The 27,784-nt window shown below is 36.9% G+C and overlaps 1 protein-coding gene across 4 annotated transcripts in view; it reads left to right on the plus strand.

The window, feature by feature from the left end:
• ANKRD31 (ankyrin repeat domain 31) overlaps positions 1 to 27,784 on the plus strand; it is a 161,886-nt gene that overhangs the window by 10,983 nt on the left and 123,119 nt on the right. For 2 of the 4 annotated variants that reach the window (XM_050794453.1, XM_050794455.1), the window contains exons 3-5: positions 4,041 to 4,150; positions 16,208 to 16,245; positions 20,580 to 20,656. In XM_050794453.1, coding sequence (XP_050650410.1) covers positions 4,041 to 4,150; positions 16,208 to 16,245; positions 20,580 to 20,656 — 225 coding nt within the window. Of the gene's footprint in view, positions 1 to 4,040; positions 4,151 to 16,207; positions 16,246 to 20,579; positions 20,657 to 21,179; positions 21,226 to 27,784 lie in introns of those variants that run through there. The other 2 variants (XM_050794456.1, XM_050794457.1) reach the window with 2 other exon arrangements.

A 27,784-nucleotide genomic window follows, 5' to 3' on the forward strand; every position in this document is an offset into this window, starting at 1 on the left:
GTTCACTTAATGCCCTAGGGCTCTTCAGTCAGCTTGTGGTGAATGCTGTCAGGTCCGGAACCCACCCTTCAGGGCACTGGGCTCCCCTCTGGCCCAGGGCAGGTCCAGAAGGCTGTTCAAGGCCTTCTCAAATCAGTGATCTCAAAAGCCTCCTTGGTGCTCTATGCATTGTGGCTGAGTGCATACCTAAGGTGTAAGACAAAGTCCCCTTTACTTTTCCCTCTACCCTTCTCAAGCAGAAGGCCTCCTCCACCTTTCTCACCATAGCCACCATAGCTGTCAGTATGCTAGGTCTCACCTGAAACCACATGTCGGAGTCTTAGGTTTTCTTTTAAGTAGACACCTCCTATCTCCTCTTGGAACACATCAGTTTTATCTTCATCCACATTTGTGCTTGTGTCATTGGTTGCCTGTCAAATTGGAATCTAATCTGTCTCATTGACAAACCCTGTCATTCACAATAGGCTTTCATTAGTTTACTAAGTGGTGTATGACTCCTAATCCTAAACTGTACCACATGACCATCCTGCCTGCTGCCTTCAAATTAATATGGTCATTGTTCTTAGTATTGACTCCTTGGTCAACAAAAAGTCCTTAGGGATTTTGTTGACCATGGCGATCAACGGAGTCTCTCCACCTGCTGGTATACAAAAGAGGTACTAGGTCCATGTTGGAGTCTACCTCATCCTTTTACATTGCTACGTATTATTCCTGCCAAGACCAGCTTGGTCAGGGAGACCCTGACCCAGCAGCACTAGAGGAATTAAAGACACACACACAGAAATATAGAGGTGTGAAGTGGAAAATCAGGGGTCTCACAGCCTTCAGAGCTGAGAGCCCTGAACAGAGATTTACCCACATATTTATTAACAGCAAGCCAGTCATTAGCATTGCTTCTATAGATGTTAGATTAACTAAAAGTATCCCTTATGGGAAATGAAGGGATGGGCTGAAATAAAGGGATGGGTTGGCCTAGTTATCTGCAGCAGGAGCATGTCCTTAAGGCACAGATTGCTCATGCTGTCGTTTGTGGTTTAAGAACGCCTTTAAGCAGTTTTCTGCCCTGGGTGGGCCACGTGTTCCTTGCCCTCATTCCGGTAAACCCACAACCTTCCAGCATGGGTGTTTTGGCCATCATGAACATGTCACAGTGCTGCAGAGATTTTGTTTATGGCCAGGTTTGGGGCCAGTTTATGGCCAGATTTTGGTGGGCCTATTCCCAACAATTCCATTGTATGAATGTACCTTATTTAATGAATTAATGATATTTAATGTTTTTCAATACTATTACAAAATATGAATATATTAATAGTTATACCTTTGCCTGCTTTTCTGATTATTTCCTTAGAATAACTATCTAAAACTTTGTGCTCAGCTCTTGACATATATTTCCCCCTAAAAAGATGTCTCCTTCTCCCTACAATCAATACAGGACATAATTCAGTCTGTGTCAAATAAAAAGTATCTGATTTAGTTTTGCATTTTCAAAGAATACCAGTGTTGGGCCTATTTTAATACTGATAATTCATAATTTTTTTTGTGTGTGAATTGCCTGCATCTGTCTCCAAATTATTTTCATTTTATTATTGATTTATAAGAGCATTTTATATATTAAAGATAGCAAATCTTTGTCATATATATTGTGAATAGTTTTACCCAGTTTTCTGGTTATCTTTTAATATTATTCATGATATATTTTGCAGTGAAGAAATTTTAAGTTTTTGTGTAGTAAAAGCTGTTGGTCTTCTCTTTTAGGGTTTGTTCTTTCTCTATCAGACTTAGAAATACTTCAGTGATCTCAAAACCATAAAGAGATATTTTTAATCTTTATTTCCATTGATTATATTTATAGCTTTTATATTTTTAACATTTGGAGTATTTTGGCATATGAGAAAGGTAGGGTTCAAACTTTATTTTTTTGAAATGGTTAACCAATTTTCCCAATATCATTTATTGAATAATCCATCTTGTTGCCATGGTTTAAAATACCATTGTCATATATTAAATTTCCATATATATGTATGTATGTATGTCCATTTTCTACTTATTGTTTTGTTTCATTGACCTGTTTGACTATTTCTGTGACTGTTTTGTCACTACATTATTTTATTATCCTTAACTTTAGTATAATATATTTCTATATATGGTAGGGAAGATATCCTGTCATACAGAGTAATTGGCCACAGCATTCATCCTAAGTTTCTTTGGTACAAACAGCAAGCTCAATGCAGTATGACATTAATCACAGTGTTCTTCCGATTTACCTTCTTCCAACTTTTGTTAGTGGGTTTTTCTCTGAACTGGGTGGTTTTCTGGAATTCTAATGGAAGAAATGTATGTGTAGATAGATAGATAGATAGATAGATAGATAGATAGATAGATAGATAGATAGATAGTTATTTCTGAGAGATCTCTTCCTTTTCCTGTGTTGTGTGATGAGCTGTGTCTTAGTCAACTTGGGCTGCTATAACAAAATACTATAAACTGGATAGTTCGATCTACAGACATGTAGTTTTCACAGTTCTGGAGGATGAGAAATCCAAAATCAAGGTGCTGGCAGATTTGGTTCTTGGTGAGGACCCTCTTCCTGGATTGTGCGGATGGCTGCTACATTGCTGTGTGCTCACATGACCTCCTCTTTGTGCTCAGGGAGAGAGAGGTCTGGTTTTTCTCTCTTTTTATAAGGATATTAATTCCAGGAGGGATTATGAGGGCTTCACCCTCAATACCTCATCTAAACCCAACTACCTCCCAAAGATCTTACCTTCTATTATCATCACATTGGCGGGTAGGGCATCAGCATATGAATTTGGCTGGGGCAGGTGTGCACAGGCATTCGGTCTATAACAAGCTGTTTACTACTGTTTGGATTTCCTTGAATCCATTCTCATCTTGTGATCTATACGGGGGTATATTTCTATATTCCTTTCCTTTCCATTGTTGCTTCAGATGTTCAAAAACCAAAAATCTAGTAATTTCTTTGGATATTTTTCTATGAACTTGGAAAGTTATCTATGTACTTTCTATGCGTATTGATTGCCTTTATTCATCCTGAGACAAAGAAATATCAAGTATTATTTCATTCAATGTAGTATATGTGTTTCCTCTTAATAATTAAAAAATATTAACAGATAAAAGTGGCAGTTAAGAAATTATGATATACTATAAACATATAAAACAAGCTCAACATCACTGATCATCAGAGAAATGCAAATTAAAACCGCAAGGAGATACCATCTCATGCCTGTCAGAATGGTAATTATTAAAAAGTCAGGAAACAATAGATGCTGGCAAGGCTGTGAAGAAATAGGAATGCTTTTACACTGTTGGTGGGAATGTATATTAGTTCAACCATTGTGGAAGATAGTACAGCGATTCCTCAAGGATCTAGAACCAGAAATACCATTTGACCCAGCAATTCCATTACTGGGTGTAAACCCAAAGGATTATGAATCATTCTACTATAAAGACACATGCACATGTATGTTTACTGCAGCACTATTTACAATAGCAAAGACCTGGAACCAACCCAAATGCCCATCAATGATAGACTGGATAAAGAAAATGTGGTGCATATACACCATGAAATACTATGCAGCCACAATCTCAGTCCTTTGCAGGGACATGGATGAAGCTGGGAACCATCATCCTCAGCAAACTAACACAGGAACAGAAAACCAAACACTGCATGTTCTCATTCATAAGTGGGAGTTGAACATTGAGAACACATGGACACAGAGAGGGGAACACACACACACACACCTGGGCCTGTTGGGGGTTGAGGGGTGAGGGGAGGGAACTTAGAGGATGCATCAATAGGTGCAGCAAACCACCATGGCACACATATACCTATGTGTGGCACACATATACCTGCACGTTCTGCACATGTATCCCCCTTTTTTTAAGAAGAAATAAAAAAAGAAATTATGATATTCTAGATGATTCTTAATGACATTTTGCATGCCTATAAAATTCTTGGGCCATTGCCAAGCAGAGCAATAAAACTGTTGCCAACGTTTTATGATTATGTTTCATTCTAGGCATGCCTTCTCCTGAGATTCAACTTGGATTTAAGCTCAAAGAGGATCTGCAAGAGCAAATGAGTAAAAATAGGATGATGCCTATTCTTAGCGAGGATACAATATTACAGGTGTGTAGCGTGTTGATTGAATACACACTCATTAAAAATTGGAAATGCTATCAGAGTGGCAAATTGCTAATTCTTATTCTTTTTGTCTATTATTTTGCTTCTTTCCTCTTTTCTTATTAATTTTTACCTCTTTCTTAACCAGTCATTCTATTTCTTTGCTGAAACTTTGATGAAAACAATTGTTTTAGGAGGGAGGATTTAAAATACAGTTGACCCTTGAACAATTTGGGAGTTAGGGATGCTGACCCTTTGTGCAGTCAGAAATCCACATACAACTTTTGACTCTCCCAAAACTAAACTACTAATAGCCTACTGTTGACTGGAAGCCTTACTGATAGTCAATACATATTTTGTCTTTTATATGTATTATATACTGCATTGTTACAACACAGTAAGATAGAGAAAAGAAAATGTTAAGATGATAAAGAAGAGAAAATATATTTACTATTCATTAAGTGCAAGGGGGTCATCATAAAGATCTTCATCCTATCATCTTCACGTTGAGTAGACTGGGGAAGAAAAAGAGAGAAAGAGGAGGGGTTGGTTTTGCTTTCCCGGGGGTGGCAGGGGTTGAAAAAACTTCATGTGTAAGTGAACCCACACAGTTCAAGCCTGTGTTGTTCAAAAGTGAACTGTGTTTTCTTTTGTCTACTCTTATACCTCTTATGTTTTTCGCCCTTTAGTAGAGATGCAGATATGAGAGCAATAGAGGTTAAAATAGGATGTAATAATTATGAGTTTCATCTCCATTTTATATTAGGGATTATTCTTAAACTTGTGAAGAAGATATAGCCTGTATGGTATAATTTGAGATATAGGCCACTGAAAAGACACTTCTGTTGTCTTGTGTGTGAGTGTATGTATGTGTATGCGCACGCACACACACACACATACTAATAATTTTTACTTTTTTTTGTCTTTTAAAATATGATTTTGACATTTATGTCATTTCAAACTGCATGTAGATTTCTGACAATCAAATTTTTTTGGTGTACAGATTATTGTCACCTGCGTACTAAGCATGGTACCTGACAGTTTTTTTTTTTCTGAACCTTTTCCTTCTCCCATCATTCTCCCTCAAGCAAGCTCCAGTATCTGTGTTTCCCCTCCTTCTGTCCATGTGTTCTCATGATTTAGCTCCTACTTATAAGTGAGAATATGCATTACTTGGTTTTCTGTTTCTGCATTAATTTGCTAAGGATAATGGCCTCCAGTTCCATCCATGTTGCTGCAAAGACATAATCTCATTCTTTTTTATGACTGCATAGTATTCTACCACGTGCCACCATGCCTGGGTAATTTTTGTATTTTTAGCAGAGACAGGGTTTTGCTATGTTGGCCAGGCTGGTCTCAAACTCCTGACCACAAGCGATCTGCCCACTTTGACCTCCCAAAGTGCTGTGATTACTAGCATAAGCCATTGCACCTGGCCTGTTATTCTTTAACTTTTAATAGCCATTTTGACTGGTGTGAGCTGGTATCTCATTGATTTGCATTTCCTGAATAATTAGTGACATTGAGCATTTTTTCGTATGCTTGTTGACCACATATATGTCTTCTTTTGAAAAGTGTCTGTTCATGTATTTTGCCCACTTTTTTTTTTTTTTTTTTTTTTTGAGATGGAGTTTTGCTCTTGTTGCACAGTCTGGCGTGCAATGGCACAATCTCAGCTCACCGCAATCTCTGCCTCCCAGGTTCAAAGAATTCTCCTGCCTCTGCCTTCCGAGTAGCTGGGATTACAGGCATGCGCCACCATGCTTGGCTAATTTTTTTGTATTTTTAGTAGAGATGGAGTTTCTACGTGTTAATTAGGCTGGTCTTGAACTTTTGATCTCAGGTGATCTGCCCGCCTCGGCCTCCCAAAGTGCTGGGATTACAGGCGTGAGCCACTGTGCCCGGCTATTGCCCACTTTTTAATGGAGGTGTTTTTTGTTTATACATTTGTGTAAGTTTCTTGTAGATTCTGTATATTAGACCTTTGTCAGATGTATAGTTTGCAAACATTTTCTCCCATTCTGTAGGTTGCCTGTCAAACGTTTTGTACCATTCTGTAGGTTGCCTGTTTACTCTGTTGATAGTTTCTTTTGCTGTGCAGAAGCTGTTTGGTTTAATTAGGTCCCATTTGTCAGTTTTTGTTTTTCTTGTGGTTGCTTTTGGAATTTTCATCACCAAATCTTTGCCAGTTCCTATGTCCAAAATAGTATTTCCTAGGTTATCTTCCAGGGTTTTATAGTTTTAGGTTTTATATTTAGATCTTTAATCCATCTTGAGTTGATTTTTATATAAGGTATAAGAAAGGGGTTCAGTTTCAACCTTCTGTATATACTAGCCAGTTATCCCAGCACCATTTATTGAATGAGGAATTCTTTCCCCATTGCTCGTTTTTGTCAGCTTTGCCAAAGATCAGATTGTCATAGGTGTGTAGCTGTATTTCTGGGCTTTCTCTTCTGTTCCATTGGTTTATGTTTCTATTTTTGTACCAGTACCATGCTGATTTGGTTATGGTAGCTTTTTACAGTTTGAAGACAGGCAATGTGATTCCTCCTGCTTTTTCTTTTTGCTTAGAATTGCCTTGGCTATTCGGGCTCTTTTCTGGTTCCATATGAATTTTAGAATAGTTTTTTCTGGTTCTGTGAAGGATGTCATAGCATTGAATCTGTAAATTGATTTGGGTGATACAGCCGTTTTAACAATATTGAGTCTTCCTATTCATGAGTATGGAATGTTCTTCTATTTGGGTCATATATGATTTCTTTGAGCAGTGTTTTGTAATTCTCATTGTAGAGATCTTTCACCTTCCTAGTTAGCTGAATTCCTGGTTTTTTGTTTGTTTTTGTTTTTGTTTTGTTGTTGTTGTTTTACCAATTATGAATGGGACTGTGTTACTTTTGACTGTCAGTTTGGTGTTGCTCTTGGTGTATAGAAATGCTACTGATTTTTGTACATCAATTTTGTATTCTGAAACTTTGCTGAAGTTGCTTATCAGCTCAAGGAGCTTTTGGGCAGAGACTGTGGGGTTTTCTAGATATAGAATAATGTCATCTGCCAACAGAGATTAGTTTGACTTCCTCTTTTTTTATTTGGATGCCTTTTATTTCTTTCTCTTACCTGACTGTTCTGGCCAGGACTTCCAATACTATGTTGAATAGGAGTGGTGAGAGAGGGCATCCTTATCTTGTTCTGGTTTTCAAGGGGAATGCTTCCAAGTTTTGCTCATTCAGTATGAAGTTTGATGGTGACTGCGGCTTTGTCATAGGTGGCTCTTATTATTTTGAAGTATGTTCCTTCAATGCCTAGTTTATTGAAAGTTTTTAACATGAAATGATTTGAATTTGATTGAAAGCCTTTTCTGCATCTGTTGGGATAATCATGTGGTTTTTGTCTTTATTTCTGTTTATGTGGTGAGTCACATTTATTGATTTGAATATGTTGAAGCATTCCAGAGATAAGGCCTACTTTATCCTGGTGAATTAGCTTTTTGTTGTGCTAATTCACTTTTGGTTTGTTAGTATTTTGTTGAGAATTTTGATGAGCATCTATGTTCATCAAGGATATTAACCTGAAGTTTTCTTTATTTGTTGTGGCTCTGCCAGGTTTTAGTATCAGGATTATGGTGGCCTCATAGAATGAGTTGGGGATGAGTCTCTCCTCCTCAATTTTTTGTAATAACTTCAGTAGGAATGGCACCAACTCTTCTTTGTACATCTGTTGTAATTCAGCTGTGAATCTCTCTGGTCCTGGGCTTTTTTTAGTTGGTAGGCTGTTTATTACTGATTTAATGTCAGCACTCTTTATTGGTCTATTTAAGTATTCAATTTCTTCCTGATTTAGTTTTGGGAGGATGTATGTGTCCAGGAATTTATCCATTTCTTCTAGAATTTTACATTTATGTGCATAGAGGTGTTGATAGTTGTCTCTGATGGCTATTTGCATTTCTGTGGGGTCAGTGGTAACATCTTCTTTGCCATTTCTAATTATGTTTATTTGGATATTCTCTCTTTTCTTCTTTATTAGTCTACCTAGAATTCTGTCTGTCCTATTAATTTTTTCCAAAGAACCAACTCCTGGATTTGTTGATCTTTGGTATGGTTTTTGTGTCTCTGTCTCCTTCAGTTCAGCTCTGATTTTTGGATATTTCTTGTCTTCTGCTAGCTTTGAGGTTGCTTTGCTCTTGCTTCTCCAGTTCTTCTAGTTGTGATGTTTGGTTGTTAATTTGAGAAATAAGATCCTTTTGAGACAAGCAAATGCTCAGGGGATTCATTACCACCAGAACTTCCTTACAAGAGCTCCTAAGAAGCACTAAATATGAAAAGTAAAGATTGTTACCAGCCACAACACAAACACACTTAAGTACACAGACCAGTGACAGTATAAAGCAACCATACAAACAAATCTGCATGATAACCAGCTAACAACATGATGGCAGGATCAAATCCACACATATCAATACTAACCTTCAATATAAATGAACTAAATGTCCCCATTAAAAGGCACAGAGTGTCAAGCTGAATAAAGAGGTATGACCCAGAGATAAGCTGTCTTCAAGAGACCCATCTCACATACAGTGATACCCATAGGCTCAAAATAAAAGGTTGGAGAAAAATCCACCAAGCAAATAGAAAACAGAAAAAAGCAGGTGATGCAGTCCTAATTTCAAACAAAACAGCCTTTTAGAAACAAAGATCAGAAAAGACAAAGAGGGGCATTCCCTTCCCTAGTCCATAGCAAGAAAAAGAAGGGCACTACATAATGGTAAAGGATTCCATTCAACAAGAAGACCCAACTGTTTTATATCTGTATGCACCCAACTCAGGTGCACCCATATTCATAGAGCAAGTTCTTAGAGACCTAAGAAGAGGCTTAGACTCCCACACAATAATACTGGGAGACTTCAACACCACACCAACAGTATAAGACAGATTATTGAGGCAGAAAATTAACAAAGAGATTCAGGACCTGAACTCAACACTTGACCAAATGGACCTAGTAGACATCTACAGAACTCTCCACTGGAAGACAACAGCATATACATTCTTTTCATTGCCACATGGCACATACTCTAAAATTGACCCTGCAATCGGACATGAAACAATTTTCAGGAAACTCAAAAAACTGGAATGATACCAACCACACTCTTGGACCACAGCGCAATAAAAATAGAAGTCAAGGCCAAGAAAATTGCTCAAAACCATACAATTACACAGAAATTAAACAACTTTCTCCTGAATGACTTTTGGGTAAATAATGAAATTAAGGCAGATATCAAGAAGTTCTTTGAAATTAATGCGAACAAAGACACAACTTACCTGAATCTTTGGAACACAGCTAAGGCAGTGTTAAGAGAGAGATTTATAGCACTGAACACCCACATCAAAAAGTTAGAAAGATCTCAAGTATATATATATATATATTTTTTTTAAAGTAAATGTCATGGGGAAAAGTAAGGAATGAATCTGTTAGCACCCTGGTATAAATAAGTTAGCTAACTAGAGATAAGGAAGGGAAGGGAAGATACATACATTGTAGTAGCAGAAACTGACAGCATTTCCCAAAAGTTAATATGAAGGTCTACTTAATATCATACCTAGGAAAGTGTATCAAATAAATGATCTCTGATAAAAACCAAAACATTTAACACCAAATATCTTTCCTTGAAATTGAGAGCTCTATATCTGGCTTCTAATAACTCACTTAAAAATTAATTTTGTAACTTCTGAGATCAGAAAACATGACATTTATTTCCTCTGGCTTCAGTAAGTGTGAAATAGGAGATAATAATTATTTTTCTTTCCGTTTATTTCAGACACATTTGCTATGTGATTATTGTCCCAGGAACTGTATTATACCTCAGAACATGGTTTAAAAAGTTTGATTATCAGACCCATTTGGGTAGCTTTTTAAATATATGGATGCTCAGACCCATACTTGGGTGGAACCTGGGAATGTTCAGTTTTCAAAAACCTTCCAATTAATTTCTAATATTCAGTCAGCTTGGAACAATCGCCTTAAAGGACTTGAAGAGTTAATAAATGTATTCTTCAAAACTTTATCATCAGATAGTAAAGTAGCCATCTGCTGAGTATGGGCTTGTTGTAAAATTACGTTAAGAAGGATAAGTAAAGTATTGGATATTTGTTTATTTTTTAAAAACTTTCATTGGAAAAATAGATACCTCCTTTAACTTTCTTTTATATCCCCACTTTTGTCTACAGTAAAAGGTAATGTAATCCCAGTGTTTGAACATCTGTAGTAAATTTTAATTAATACTCTTTTATAAATTGATGAATGTTGCTTCTTTCATTGTTTTCTTTTATCCTATCAAAATAAACCTTTTGAAATTTAACTATATGAGAGAAACTGACTTTATCAGATAAAGAAATTAAGATACCTGAAAAGGCACTTTCTCAGAGTTTTTTTTTTTTTTTTAATTTGTTGTTTTGCAACTGGAATTAGATTTCTAAGTAAATTCTAAATAATTATGAAACAGGTTTCTAAATAAATTCTCCCCAGATACCAATATTGACATTTCAACTTTAAAGAAGACATTTTAGAAATGATGAGCTATTTTAAATAAGAACAAACAATGAAGAAATAGAGGATCTTTGATTTGATATATGTCATCTTGATTTTTTTAAATGTAGGCAGCAATCTTTAAAAATATTTTATTCTCCTCATTTTTGTTGGGTCTTATAAAATACCATTTCTAGTTCTTTACATGTATGCTATATGGCAAGCAGTTTTAAAACTTTACATGAATAGATTTTGGTTTGTTTGGAGAGTTTAGTGATATGCCTGGAGAGATAATGGAGACATGGGTGTGTCAAACTTAGGGGGGCATGATGGTTCATTTTATGTGTTAACTTGGCTGGGTCACCGAATGTTCAGATAGTTGGTCAAACATTATTCTGGATATTTCTGTGTTTTTGAATGAAATTAACATTAAAGTCAGTGGACCTGAGTAAAGCAGACTGCCCTCCATCATGTGGGTAGGCCTCATCAGTTGAAGACCTGAGTAGAACAAAAAGACCTGCCTCTCCCCGTAAGAGAGAATTCTATAGCAGACTGTCTTTAGATTTTATCAGCACCATTCGCTCTCCCAGATGATTTCCTGCTGGCCTTTAAATTTCATCTGTACTATTGGCTGTTCTGCTTCTCTGCCTGTTGACCTTTAGACTGGAACTATACCATTGGCTCTCTGTCTCTCGAGCCTGACAGGTCACACTGCATATTTGCACTTGCCAGTTTCCATAATTGTGGGGGCCAATTCCTTATAATAAATCTCTTTCTACATATGTACACATCCCGTTGGTTCTGTTTTTCTGGAGGATCCTGACTAATACAGTGGGCATCACTGGTCTCATAGTCAGTTTTTGGTCATCTAGAAGATACTTGTTGACAGGGAGTAATGATTAATTGAATTATACAATTATTACCAGTAGGCTGCTTCTTTTACCTCAGGACTATTTATCTGAGAGTTGTAAATACAACTTGAATCTCACTTTCCTTTTCCCTTTTGCAGCCTCCATCTTCTACATTTATCCAGATTCAGAGAGAGAATCGGTTAAAATGAGCATTAAAGAGAACTTTGAAGGGGAAATAAATAACCACAGGCTTGTCTGATGAGTGTGTAATAGAAGAAGGATCAGGGATGGCAAGGCCAGAACTAATGGAGAGATTATGCACTGCATGGTCTTTTAAAGCCCCAGTGGGCAGGTAACATTCTCTCCTCCTAGCTGCCTCACTGAGTAATAAATTGCTGGGCTACTCAAATGCAATGTCATTTTTCTAAAGTTAGGTACCCCTGAGTCTACTGAGCTGATCACTACTGCCAATGGTATACTTTTCCTGGCTCTTTAACTCATCCTAACTTGTTTCCTAAAATTGCTGTCTCTGTTCAGAAGTTGCAATGACTTAAGAATATTTCTGGCCGGGCACGGTGGCTCAAGCCTGTAATCCCAGCACTTTGGGAGGCCGAGACGGGTGGATCACGAGGTCAGGAAATCGAGACCATCCTGGCTAACACGGTGAAACCCCGTCTCTACTAAAAAAATACAAAAAACTAGCCAGGCGAGGTGGCAGGCGCCTGTAGTCCCAGCTACTCAGGAGGCTGAGGCAGGAGAATGGCGTGAACCCGGGAGGCGGAGCTTGCAGTGAGCTGAGATCCGGCCACTACAGTCCAGCCTGGGTGACAGAGCGAGACTCCGTCTTAAAACAAACAAACAAACAAAAAGAATATTTCTGGGAAGAAGTAGGATGAAAATGGGGTTTTAGCACCTAACTTAGCTGGAGTAAAGACAATTCTCATTCAGTGGTTAAATCGCTGTGTATTTAAGTTGTGTTTAGATCCTAGTGAGTGGATGTCAACATTTAAGAATACTGTTTTTTTTTTTTTTTTTTTTTTTTTTGAGACAGAGTCTCGCTCTGTCGCCCAGGCTGGGGTGCAGTGGCCGGATCTCAGCTCACTGCAAGCTCCGCCTCCTGGGTTCACGCCATTCTCCTGCCTCAGCCTCCCGAGTAGCTGGGACTACAGGCGCCCGCCACCTCGCCCGGCTATTTTTTGTATTTTTTAGTAGAGACGGGGTTTCACCGTGTTAGCCAGGATGGTCTCGATCTCCTGACCTCGTGATCCGCCCGTCTCGGCCTCCCAAAGTGCTGGGATTACAGGCGTGAGCCACCGCGCCCGGCCAACATTTAAGAATACTGAAGCAGTACACAGATGGTACCATATGTCCAGAGGGAACCCTCTAAAAGGCAATTGTATGGATATTTGGAAATATTTTAAAATATTTATATAGATGACCAAGTTTGGGTACCTCACTCTGAAAGAAAGATATCTTAAGCAAATGTTGTTAGCAATTCATCCAGGTACTTCAAATACTTACTGAATACCAGTAACTGCTATTCTGGTCTATCAAATGTGAAGGTAGTTTGTGTGAGACATTCAGTGTGTCATGGAGAGCCAGGATTGGTTGGGCTGATCCGGCAAGCCAGACTTCTTCCACTCCACTCCCAGTTATCCATAAATCAGTGAAAGACGATGTTCTCAGATAGCAGGAGATTGCTTTTTTGGTTGAGGGTATAGAAATATATTTGCTTCTTTTCTAGATCCTCTAAATTAACACAATTAACCTCTCTTACCTCTCACATCCTAGCTCCAAAACAATAACAACAACAACAACAACAACAAGAAAACTGCAGTTTAATGGCCTTGTCAAAATGCAGTGGGGTAAAGACAGGGGAAAGTGCAGTCACATGTATTAAAAAGATAGATACCAATTTGGTGTTTCTTATGAAAAAATTGATTGACATGTATTCCTGCATATTGTTCATTAACAAATTAACAGCTCCAGCCCCCACTTTTATTCAATGGCATTAGCTCTTGGTTGGTAGTTCTGTCTATAGAGGAGGAAAAAAATCAGCTGTCAGGAGCAACCTTCCTTCCTACTTGCTTTCTTACCTTTTGCATTTACCTTTTGCACTTTTGGAGGCCAACATGGGCAGATAGCTTGAGCCCAGGAGTTCACTGTAGAACCTTATGTAGGTAGAGTCAAACGAATAATTAGTCCTCAACAGGAAAAGTCACTGGTCCTTTAGTAAGATAAATGAAGTGAATATTACAAATATTTGAAAAATTACTTTGCAGAGACACAGAAATATCTTGTGTGTAAGTATACCCTGTTGAATTAATTCTTGGAAGCGTCTGGGTTTGTCTCTTGACATTTCTTCTTATCTCTGGCCTCTGAGCTCTGTAAAGCCTACTTAGGAAGTATATAGGTGTGAAACTAATGTAACTTTGGAGTGTTTAGGGATGCATTATCAATAAATAATACTGAGCATTAATTGGAGAAGGTTGAAGTTATCACATTGCTTTGTTTGTATTTTTTGACATAACTTGCATATTGTTAATTAACGAGTTAACATCTCCAGCCCCCACCTGTACGGAGTGACATTAGCTCTGTATTGGTATTAGTGTAATCATGAAAATGCTTGCAAGTTCAGCCTAATGGCTTTATTTTCAGAGAGCTTTATAACTGATCTTAGAAACAAACATAAAGGGCCCCTAAAGAGAAGTCTTTTACTAAAGATCTTTGATGCTAATATTAACAGTAAAGATTCCTTTTAAAGTGACAAAAGCCAGTATGTTGTGAACTCTTAAAATGGAAGCATATTGTCAGTGCATTTTATCTTTTTTGAAAGGGACACAACAACTTCAGATTTTCTGATATTAATTAAGAATTAGGCAGAATCAGTTTTGAGATGGGGTCTCTGTCATCCAGGCTGGGATGCAGTGGTGCAATCATAGCTCACTGCAGCCTCAACCTCCCTGGGTTCAGGTGACCTTTCCACCTCAGCCTCCTAGACAGTTGAAACTATAGGCATGGGCCACCATGCCTGGCTAATTTTTTTGTATTTTTTTTTGGTAGAGACTGGGTTTTACCATGTTTCCTAGGCTGGTCTCCAGCTCCTGGGCTCAAGCTGTCTGCCCAAATTGACCTCCCAAAGTGCTAGGATTACAGATGTGACCCACTGCACCCTGCCCAGTTAGTATTTTACACTGTAACACAAAGGTCATGTAATTTCTGGTTCTTAGGGGAAATATTAAAACTCAGAACTGGACAAGAATGGCTGTTCAGAATCATCACATATTAATGAAGAGGAAAAAACTAGGAATTAAAAAAAGAACACTTCTCTTTCTCTTCACTTAAGTTCTACTTTTTTTTTAATCTTTTTTTTTTGTGGAAAGGAGTTATGATAAAGACAGAAGAGCCAAAACTATAAAACTCTTAGAAGAAAACATTGGAGAAGAGCATCATGACATTGGATTTGGCAACGATTTCTCAGTTATCACACCAAAAGCACAGTCAACAAAAGAAAAAATAGATAAGTTAGATTACATAAAAATTAAAAACTTTTGAGCATCAAAGTATACCATCAACAGAGTGTAAAAGCATCTTATGGAATGGGAGAAAATATTTGCAAATCATGCATGCTTTACAGAATATATAAAGAATTCTTACAACTCCACAAGAGAAAAAACAAAAAAACTGAATTAGAAAATGAGTAAAGGGCTCAAGTAGACATTTCACCAAATAAGATATAAAAATGGTCAATGAACAGATGCTCAGTATCACTAATCATTAGGGAAATGCAAATCAAAATCACAATGAAATACCACTTTTCACTCATTGTGATGACTTTTTTTTTTTTTTTTCAAAAAACCCAAAAATAACAAGTGTTGGCAAGAATGTAGAGAAATTGGAACCCTTGTACATAGCAGATGGGAATGTATAGTGATGCAACTGCTGTGGAAAACGGTATGGCTATTCCTTAAAAAAGTTAAACGTAGAATCACCTTAATGATTTAGCAGTTTCACTTCTGATTGTATATGCTGAAGAAGTGAAAGCAGGGACTTGAATAGATATATTTGTATACACATGTTCATGGCAGCATTATTCTCAGTAACCAAAAAAGGTGGAAGCACTGCAAGTGTCCATCAATAGATGTCCATCAATAAATAGGACACTGCAAGTGTCCATCAAATGTGGTGCATACATACAATAGAATATTATTCAGCTTTAAAATGGAAGGAAATGCAGATACATGCCACAACATAGATTAACCTTGAATATGTTCTACCAAGCGAAATAAGCTAGTCACAGAATGATTAAAATTTTATATCTTTTATATGATGTTTCTAGAGTAGTAAATCAATAAAGACAGAAAGCAGAATGGTGGCTGCCATGGGTTGTGGAGAGGGGAGTGGGGAGTTACTGTTATTATAATGAGCATGGAGTTTCAGTTTGGGAAAATGAAAAAGTTCTGGAGGTGCATGGTGGTCTTGGTTGTACAACAGTGTGAGTATACTTAATGCCAGAGAACTGTACACTTAAAAATGTACAGATAGTAAATAGACGGTAAATTTTATGTGTATTTTACCACAATAAAAATAAACTAAGGAAGAATAACACAAAATTTACTTTAAATATTAATTTTTTTAGCTTGTTGCGTTGAATTAACATTTATCAGTTGGAAAAAACTGTTTTTTTTCCTGGCAGTCTCAAGATGAAACAGAACGAAATCAAGCTCTGTTACAGTAAGTACACTAGTTTTTGGCTTCATTATATTGTAGGTATTTTTGTCATTTTGCACATCTAAGATGAATATTCATTTTTAAGAGTTTTAGAATTGTTGTATATTTTTGAATAATTGCCCATTTTGTAGCAAAAATATATGTTATTTTACACACGTTCTAGATAAGTTTTATTTCATAAGAAGCATTAAATCAGATTAACTTAGTTCTCTATTATTTTAAAAGCGAATTTAAAGCATAGCAAATTTATGAAGGGGCTGCAAATAAAAACAGCATGAAGGAAGAATTTGTAAAACTTACTGAAATTAGACTTCATACAATTATTATACCTTAAGAAACTCGACCAGGCGTAGTGGCTCACACCTGTAATCCTAGCACTCTGGGAGGCTGAGGCAGGCAGATCACCTGAGGTCGGGAGTTCGAGACCAGCCTGGCTAATATGGTGAAGCTCCATCTCTAATAAAAAATACCAAATTAGCCGGGCGTGTTGGTGGGCGTCTGTAATCCCAGCTATTCGGGAGACTGAGGCATGAGAATTGCTTGAGCTTGGGAAGTGGAAGTTGCAGTGAACTGAGATCGTGCCACTGCACTCCAGCCTGGGCAACAGAGTGAGATGAGACTCTGTCTCAAAAAAGAAAAAAAAAAAAAAAAAAAGAAAGAAAGAAAAAGAAACTATCCTTTCAGTTCTTTTAAAACAATGATTCTCAAAGTATGGTCTGTGAACACTTCCGGAGTCCATGAGATTCTTTTAGAGGGTCTGTGAGGTCAAAACTATTTTCATAATAATACTAACACATTAGTTGCCTATTTCATGGTATCTACATTTGCACAATAGTGCTATAGTAATGGTGGATAAAATGCTGGAGTCTTAGTAGGAATCAAGGCAATGGCACCAAAGAATACTAGTAGTCATTGTGTTTTTTCACTGATATGTGCTCTCAGTTACAAAAATAAAAAGAAGGCAGTTTCACTTAATAGAATTTGTGTTTGATGAGGCAGGAAAATTATTAATTTTAGTAAGTCTCCACCTTTGAGTATATATATTTTTAATATTCTGTGTGATAAAATGGAAAGTATGCTTAAAGCATTTCTGTGCATACTGATATGTGATGTCTATCTTTTTTTTGAACCAGAGTCTCACTCTGTCACCCAGGCTGGAGTGCAGTGGTGCGATCTCGGGTTACTGCAACCTCCGTCTCCCAGATTCAAGCAATTTTTGTCCCTCAGCCTCCCAAGTAGCTGGGACTACAGGTGTGCGCCACCTTGTCTGGCTAATTTTTGTATTTTTAGTAGAGACAGGGTTTTGCCATGTTGGCCATGCTGGTCTTGAGCTCCTAGCCTCGAGTGATCCACCCGCCTGGGCCTCCCACAGTGATGGGATTACAGGTGTGAGCCACTGTGTGCAGCCGTCATGTTTATCTTGAGTAAAACACCTGTGCACTTGTTTGAGTTGTAAGCATTGGAAGAAAACTGGTTTCACCTTTTTTTTTTTAACTTGAGAGGTGATTTTTTTGATATTTTATAATGAAATGTGTCAACATTAAGAAAACGTACATAACTCAGTGCATAAGTATTTTCTAAAAGACCAATGCATGATGTTACAAAATCATGTATAGGTAAAAGACCCATTCAAAAGTGCAGGATAGACTGTGGGTTTTAATGTAATAGAATGCAAAAAGTTCATTAATTTTGCTTCAGTTTCCTACATTTCCCTTTTAGGAAAGTATCGTTGATTAAATAATTTTGCTGTAATATTGAAAAAGAATATTTTAGGGGTAGAGGGGGAAAGCGTCCTGTATCCCCAATGAAGGTTTGCTGAAAATGAACAGACAAAAGACAGATTTATAGAATAAAAAGGCATATAAAGTTTATTTAATGTACATGGGGGAAAATCACAGGAGTGTGGTTACCCAATAACCCAGTGAGGTCCAGATGTTTATACACCATTATTCACAGGGGAAGAGGAGATGGAGGTTATAGCAGTAAATGATTTTCAGGGGAAATGAATATGCCCAAAAAACAATGGCCTGGGACAACTTCCTCTAAGTTTTGGGGGAATTGATGGGAAGATGAGAGACAGAACTTCATTCTGAACAAAGGTTGTCTTATGCAGATAAAGTATTGAGTAATCTCTTGGTGCTGCTGTCAGAAGAATAGATAAAGAATTTGTCTGGACATGGTGTCCTGTCCTGGCCTTAGAGACTTTTAGTGTTTTCTCTGATGGTTAATCTTTCCTGGTTGTTTAATGAGTTTCCTAGGGAGGGGATTTTAAGACCATTTTATTTTATTTTTTCAAGAAAGTTTTTCAGTCAGATAAGGAAATTCTGGAGAGAGTCCCTTCAGGTGCTTCAAGAAAGAAAAGATCAGAGAAATGGGGTGGGGGGTGAGAGGGAAGATCAGATGGAGACCTTGGTTCTGAAGCTTATTTCTGAGGCCTTTCAATTTTCTTTAATTCAGAGTACTCAGCATGACATGATGTCATATTTTGGCGTATTATTTTCTGTACCCAGGCAATATTCACAATTATCCAAAAAGGCTACTAAAATACTCCTCCCTTTTCCAACTCCATATCTGTGTGAAGCCACATGTTTGTTGTATACTTCAAATAAAATTATATATGGCAACAGATTGAATGCAGTAGCAGATATAGGATGATAGTCATCTTTCATTTAAGCCACACATTAAAGAGATTTTTTAAAATGTCAAACATTGCAACTTTTCTCACTAATTTTTTTCATTTTGGGAAAGATAATTTTTCATAAAAATATATTAATATGTTCCTGGATTATTGCTATCATTTAAAAATTTATATATATTTAATTTTGTTCTTCATTTTAGTTTCTAATATGTAAATATAAATAAGTATAAGACACCAATAATTTTTAAGAGTATAAAGGAGTCTGAAGATCAAAAAGTTTGAAAACTGCTATTGTTGTAAAATAACTCTTTTGCCCCAGCTACCAACATTTAGAGAAGTAGAAAAAAGAAAAGATGAAGGAAGACTAATATAGCATCCATATTCTCCCCACCTAGAGAACCATTTGTTAACATTTTGATGCATTTTATGTTAGGCTTTATTTATATTTTTGCTTTTGTTAATACTTTCTATAAAATTGGGATCATCTTGCAGATAGTTTTGTATCCTGTTTTTAAATTTTAAGTAATTGTTTGTCAAAGTTATTTTCTTGTTGCATAATGTTTTTAAAAATGTGAATTTTGATGACCTTATAATACCTTATTGTATTACTGACTTTACTATAATTCATTTAATTATTCCTCTACTACTGGACCTTTACGTTGTTTGTAGTCTTACCTAACATAAATAACTATTTGTAGTAATTTAGATGATGCTTTGCTCAGTTTTCAGATTGTATCTTAAATACTCTTGCAATTAAGGGAAAAAAATTCTGTTGTTAACTCAAACTATAGTTTTATTTTGTTTTCAATCAGCTTGTTCTTAAAGAATCACACCTTAGGAAAAAAATCAGCATTCTTTTCTATTTGCTTCAAAAATTATCATTCTACATGAATAGTCTCATTTTTATTTGAAGGCAGCTTATATTGATCACTTCTGTTTTTGGACAGGAGAGAATGGTTAATTTATTATTCTTGCGTAGGATTCCAGTAGCTGTGCCTGCTGCATTAAAAACTGCTCTTAAAACAGCTGAAACAAGAGGCTTTTTTTTTTTTTTTAAAGGAAGGTGTCTTGATTACATTTATGCAGTAAATTAGGCTGAGAAAACATATAGTTAGCTGATTGCCTTTCTTTAATCAGCTTTTAATTATCACAGGGCAGATGATCAAAATTGCAGATTAGGCATGACCCTTATTTTGCTTTTTAACTTCTTCCCTTTGGTATTCCCTACCTTTTCTTTGCCTGCTGTGAAATACAAGAATGGTAAGTAATCTCTGGAGAAATTTATCATTAATGACTCTTGCTTACATCTAAAACTGTAATGACAAACTATTAGTGTATTTGATGATGTAGCTAGGCAAACTACATATTTCAGGACCATTTTCTCCCTGACCTTCCTACCGCTATTTGGCAGACAGTCACATCCAAAGTCACTTTTAGACCTAAATGTAGTTTAGCTTGTATACACTCCTTAGGTCATTTATTATTTTTCAGCTCTCTCCTTCATTTTTGCAGTTACTTGAAATGAAAATGTTAAAAAATTGGTAATAATTGTAAAAATAATTGGAATGATATAGCAAAAAAAGTATCCTATTTGGAAAGCCTTTTAAGTGAAAATGAAAAATTAAATTGTATTTGAATGAGAAACACTATTTTTTCTTTCACTTTAACATTTATTTTTATTAATTAATTGATTTTTTAGGACTAGAAAAAATTGTTCAATGTTCATTGGGTCGTTTCACCAGTCTGGACTTTCATTGAACCACCAAAATAGTGAAGGTATGTTTTCATGGTAGAGTCATATAAAGGAAATTAGTCTTTGCCTAAAAATAGAAGACTTAGTTAGATATACATTTATTTACAACTAGTCTGGTCAATTATATATATCTATATATCTATCTAGATATATAGATGTATAGATTTTTTTTTTGGTAGAGATGGGGTCTTGCTATGTTGCTTAGATTAGCTTTGACCTCCTGGGCTCAGGCAAATTATCCTGCCTTAGCCTCCCAAATAGTTGGGGCTACAGGCATGCTCTACTGAGCCTGGCTTACCATACATTTATAAATATGAAATGAGTGTTGCTATTGACTTAGATCATGGTTAATAGAGTTACCTATGGGAGTAGCAGCTCAGGTGCCATTAGTATCTGCTACTCAAAATGTGATTTGGGGGCTGAAATTTGAAAACAAAGTTTATTTCCTATGTTCATAATATTTTTAATAAGAATTTCATGTTTTTCTTGACACAGGCCACAGGCCAGTTTTGCCTTGGTTTGAGCTATATTAGAGGATAGCTGTCTATCTTTTTGCGGTGTCTACCAATGCTTCCTCCAGAGTGAATGTCAGGTATATTGTGTCACAGTGTAGTAAATATTTATAGTGTTCAATGAAACCTAGTATTATAAGAAAAGGATACAAGGACTTGATAACATTTTGGAAAGATAACTTTAAAAAGGTCTGTCTTCTCTTGCTCTGTTGCTACGCAACAAAGCAGTACCACTTTTGCCCACCACCAGCTCTTATGTGTACTTTTAGTGTCTAGAGTTTGGTCTTTAATGTGGTTTATTCTTTTAACAAATATTTATTAAGCCTGCTATATACCAGGCATATGGGTGCCAAGGGTGTGAATGCTAAATAAACCAAGGATTCTTAAAGGGTAGCTGATCCATTTTGGAGCATGACAATATCAGGATGAGCCTGAATGTATCATTATTACTGAAAAGCAAGGATGCTTTCAAGGATGTCTGAGGCCAGTGCTGGAGTAATAAATGGTTAGCTCAATGGTGCTGTGGCCAAACTGTGATAAACTGGCCAAACTGATACATTAAGTAGGGATAAAAACCCAGTAATTTAGAGTTCATAGAAATAAGTTTGTGAAAAGACTATGAGTTCATAATGATACTCAAAAAATGTTAAGAGTGTACAAAAGATTGTCTCAATACAAAAAGAAAAGCAACTATAGCAGGATGTTTAAGAATGGGCTGGATGTGGTGGCTCACACCTGTAATCCAACACTTTGGGAGGCTGAGCCAGGATAATTGCTTGAGCCTAAGAGTTCGAGACCAGCCTCGGAATCACAGCAAGACCCCTGTCGCTACACACACATGCACACAATTATCTAGGTATGGTGGTGCATGTTGCACTGAGGTGGGAGGATAGCTTGAGCCCAGGAGGTTGAGACTGCATGAGCCATGTTTACAGCCCAGGTGACAGAGTGAGACCCTATCTCAAAAAAGAAAGTTTTAATGACTAAGAAATGGGGGCCTGTTAATATCTGTGCATTTTGATTTTTTAATTAAATACATATCTATTTATAAATCATAGGATTTTTTGTTTATCACTGTTTAAGTAGGGAAAGAGTCAGGCAGTCCTGGAAAAAGTAAGAATTGTACCAAGGAAAGAAAGGCCCACCACACAGTACCAGCAGTGACACATAAAACGTATAAAGTGGGGTCTGTGTCCCCAGATGACAAATTAACCTGGTATCCAATTAAGGAGACTTTTCTGCAGAGACTAGATCCTTATCTCTTAGTAAATAAAAGCCTTAGATGGCCCTGCCTATCATTATAAGATACTAAATGGCAGGAATAAGTTTCTAATAATACTACATAACTTATCAGTACATAATAAGTGACAAGACAAAAGCTTTTGTAACACCAACCAAGTAAAACTTAAAACATTCTGGGACAAAACATTAGATTACAAAAAGTAAACTTTGTGAAGTTTAAGGTATTTATTTTCAAGTAAAGCCAGATAATTGGCTGGTCAGGTGGAATAATCTTGAGAGAAATAATCTCATGCCCCAACAAAATATCAGGTAGTCTGTAACCCTGGAAAGGTGTCAGAGTATTACTTTAATCTTAAAAAGGTATAAGAATAACTATAGAAATAAAGAAGAATGAATTACACCAGTGATACTGTTATTTTAGAATTAGTTTAAGAGCAATAGTCTTTTATATCTTTGAAATTGTAAAAAGTTATGTCAAATTTTTAGTTTAAATTGTTTAAGGAAATTTAAGTTTGTTATCAATGTTTAAATGTTAAATAGTAATTTTCAAGTTTTCCTGTCTTAGATATGGAAGTTTATTTTTATTTATTTATTTATTTATTTATTTTTTTGACGCGGAGTCTTGCTCTGTGCCCCAGGCTGGAGTGCAGTGGTGCGATCTCGGCTCACTGCAAGCTCCGCTCCCCCGGGTTCACGCCATTCTCCTGCCTCAGCCTCCCGAGTAGCTGGGACTACAGGCGCCCGCCACCTCGCCCGGCTAATTTTCTTGTATTTTTAGTAGAGACGAGGTTTCACCGTGTTAGCCAGGATGGTCTCGATCTCCTGACCTCATGATCCGCCTGTCTCGGCCTCCCAAAGTGCTGGGATTACAGGCTTGAGCCACTGCGCCTGGCCAGATATGGAAGTTTAATAAATTAATCATTAAACAAATGTAAGTGTAAGTGGTAATTAATGTTCCTCTTTAAATATAAAAAAACTTTGTGATTTTTAAAAGGTTTAATAAGTATCAAATGGCCTAATATAATTCAGAGTATGCCAAACATAACCTCCAAATTTAGTAAAAACTATTTAGCACTTTTTACAAGATGTAGTTATAGATTAAACAAAAAGAATTGTGTTTATAAAGCTGTAATTATATCATCTTAGAGGGTGAAGTCTTTTTTTTTTTTTGTAATAATGTATTGAACAATTTCAGACAGAGGTGTCATGGATAATGTCATGCCCTGGGCATTCCTTTCACCTTTGGGTATTTTCTTTTTTCTTTTTCTTTTTTTTTTTGAGATAGAGCCTCTTTCTGTCTCCCAGACTGGAGTGCAGTGGCACGATCTCTGCTCACTGCAACCTCCATCTCTGGGGATCAAGTGATTCTCCTGCCTCAGCCTCCTGAGTAGCTGGGATTACAGGCATGCACCACCATGCCTGGCTAATTTTTGTATTTTTATTAGAGACAGGGTTTCACCATGTTGGCCAGGCTAGTCTTAAACTTGTGACCTCATGTGATCCACCCGCCTCGGCCTCCCAAAGTGCTGGGATTACAGGTGTAAGCTGCCACGCCTGGCCTCTCCTTTGGGTTTTGACTTTAGCAGGTGTCATCAATATTTACACAAAAATTTATTTTTATTTTTATCATACCCAATTCTAGTATTTATTTTAAAACAGGGTTCCACTATGTCATATATTCCCATGACTCCAACCTCCTGCCCATTTGGCCTCCTGAGTGCCAGCCATTGATGCCTTGTGATGCCATTGGCATCTGTGCACTGTTGTCACCACTCTCCTTGAACTTCTGAGTCACAAGTCTCATAGGCTGTTCCTTTAAAAGTGCCACATGGCCAGGTGAGGTAGTGCATGCCTATAGTCCCAGCTACTAGGGAGACTGAATTGGAAGGATCCCTTGGGCCCAGGAATTTGAAGTGTCAGTGGGCTATGATTGTGCCACTGCATTACAGCCTGGGTGACAAAGCAATACCCCCACCTCTAAAAAATAAAAAATAAAAAAAATAGTGCCACATGCACCAGGATTATTGCTTTGTGTGTTTCTTGCTGCCCTAAAGCAGCTGTGACTAGAGATCCATAGAACTGGTAGTTCTCTTCCATTCTGGCACTTCATTGCAGTTCTTTCTTGCCTTTACTCTTTTCAGAGTATTCAGAACAAGAAGCTCATTTTATTATAATTCCAGACTATAGGTTAAATCACGTACAAGTAAATTATTAAATTATTAGCTTTTATAGCTGACTGTGTTCTAATACAGACCTTTGTCCCAATTCAAAGGGTAAATTCTAACCAAATTGTAGAAAGATAAAGATAAGCCAACTATCTTAAGCAAATATAATAGCTTTGGCCTTAAAACACCTGTGTATAAGTTAAATTTTGTGTATAAGTTAAACCATGCTTCTCTGGCCATTTTCTTTGAATTTGACGCTTTAGAATTATTTCTCATGTATATCATTACATTTTGCCTCTCTAAAGTGAAAGTAGAAAATTTGAAAATTCTTTTAAGACCATCAATGCTAGGAAGAAACTGCATCAACTAATGAGCAAAATAACCAGCTAATATCATAATGACAGGATCAAGTTCACACATAACAATATTAACCTTAAATGTAAATGGGCTAAATGGTCCAATTAAAAGACACAGAATGGCAAATTGGATAAATAGTCAAGACCCATCAGTTTGCTGTATTCAGGAGACCCCTCTCACATGCAGAGACACACATAGGCTCAAAATAAAGGGATGGAGGAAGATCTACCAAGCAAATGGAAAACAAAAAAAGGCAAGGATTGCAGTCCTAGTCTCTGATAAAACAGACTTTAAACCAACAAAGATCAAAAGAGACAATGAAGGCCATTACATAATGGTAAAGTGATCAATTAAACAAGAAGAACTAACTATCCTAAATATATATGCACCCAATATAGGAGCACCCAGATTCATAAAGCAAGTCCTTAGAGACTTACAAAGAGACTTAGACTCCCATACAATAATAATGGGAGACATTAACACCCACTGTCAACATTAGACAGATCAACGAGACAGAAAGTTAACAAGAATATCCAGGAATTGAACTCAACTCTGCACCAAGTGGACCTAATAGACATCTACAGAACTCTCCACCCCAAATCAACAGAATATACATTCTTCTCAGCACCACATCGCACTATTCCAAAATTGACCAGGTAGTTGGAAGTAAAACACTCCTCATCAAATGTGAAAGAACAGAAATTATAACAAACTGTCTCTCAGACCACAATGCAATCAAACTAGAACTCAGGACTAAGAAACTCAATCGAAACCTCTCTGCTACATGGAAACTGAACAACCTGCTCCTGAATGACTACTGGGTACTTAACGAATTGAAGGCAGAAATAAAGATGTTCTTTGAAACCAAGCAGAACAAAGATACAACAAACCAGAATCTCTGGAACACATTTAAAGCAGTATGTAGAGGGAAATGTATAGCACTAAATGCCCACAAGAGAAAGCAGGAAAGATCTAAAATTGACACCCTAACATCACAATTAAAAGAACTAGAGAAGCAAGAGCAAACACATTCAAAGGCTAGCAGAAGGCAAGAAATAACTAAGATCAGAGCAGAACTGAAGGAGATAGAGACACAAAAAACCCTTCAAAAAATCAATGAATCCAGGAGCTGGTTTTTTGAAATGATCAACAAAATTGGTAGACCACTAGCAAGACTAATAAAGAAGAAAAGAGAGAAGAATCAAATAGACACAATAAAAAATGATAAAGGATATATCACCACCAATCCCACAGAAATACGAACTACCATCAGAGAATACTATAAACACCTCTACGCAAATAAACTAGAAACCCTAGAAGAAATGGATAAATTCCTGGACACATACACTCTCCCAAGACTAAACCAGGAAGAAGTTGAATCCCTGAATAGACCAACAGCAGGCTCTGAAATTGAGGCAATAATTAATAGCCTACCAACCAAAAAAAGTCCAGGACCAGATGGATTCACAGCCAAATTCTACCAAAGGTACAAGGAGGAGCTGGTACCATTCCTTCTGAAACTATTCCAATCAATCGAAAAAGAGGGAATCCTCCCTAACTCATTTTTTGAGGCCAACATCATCCTGATACCAAAGCCTGGCAGAGACACAACAAAAAAAGAATTTTAGACCAATATCCCTGATGAACATCGATGCAAAAATCCTCAATAAAATACTGGCAAACCGAATCCAGCAGCACATCACAAAGCTTATCCACCATGATCAAGTGGGCTTCATCCCTGGGATACAAGGCTGGTTCAACATATGCAAATCAATAAACATAATCCATCATATAAACAGAACCATCATATAAACAAACCACATGATTATCTCAATAGATGCAGAAAAGGCCTTTGATGAAATTCAACAGCCCTTCTTGCTAAACACTCTCAATAAATTTGGTATTGAATGAATGTATCTCAAAATAATAAGAGCTATTTATGACAGATCTGCAGCCAATATCATACTGAATGGGCAAAAACTGGAAGCATTCCCTTTGAAAACTGGCACAAGACAGGGATGCCCTCTCTCACCGCTCCTATTCAACATAGTGTTGGAAGTTCTGGCCGGGGCAGTCAGGCAAGAGAAAGAAATCAAGGGTATTCAGTTAGGAAAAGAAGAAGTCCAATTGTCCCTGTTTTCAGATGACATGATTGTATATTTAGAAAATCCCATTGTCTCAGCCCAAAATCTCCTTAAGCTGATAAGCAACTTCAGCAAAGTCTCAGGATACAAAATCAATGTGCAAAAATCACAAGCATTCTTATACACCAGTAACAGACAAACAGAGCGACAAATCTATGAATGAACTCTCATTCACAATTGCTTCAAATAGAATAAAATACCTAGGAATCCAACTTACAAGGGATGAGAAGGACCTCTTCAAGGAGAACTACAAACCACTGCTCAGTGAAATAAAAGAGGACACAAACAAATGGAAGAACATACCATGCTCTTGGATAGGAAGAATCAATATCATGAAAGTGGCCATACTGCCCAAGGTAATTTATAGATTCAGTGCCATCCCCATTAAGCTACCAATGACTTTCTTCATAGAATTGTAAAAAACTGCTTTAAAGTTCATACGGAGCCAAAAAAGAGCCCACATTGCCAAGACAATCCTAAGCAAAAAGAACAAAGCTGGAGGCATCAAGCTACCTGACTTCAAACTATACGACAAGGCTACAGTAACCAAAACAGCATGGTACTGGTACGAAAACAGAGATATAGACCAATGGAACAGAACAGAGCCCTCAGAAATAATACCACACATCTACGGCCATCTGATCTTTGACAAACCCGACAAAAACAAGAAGTGGGGAAAAGATTCCCTATTTAATAAATGGTGCTGGGAAAATTGGCTAGCCATAAGTAGA

The sequence above is a fragment of the Macaca thibetana genome, chromosome 6 (assembly GCF_024542745.1).
Source record: "Macaca thibetana thibetana isolate TM-01 chromosome 6, ASM2454274v1, whole genome shotgun sequence".
Lineage (NCBI taxonomy): Eukaryota > Metazoa > Chordata > Mammalia > Primates > Cercopithecidae > Macaca > Macaca thibetana.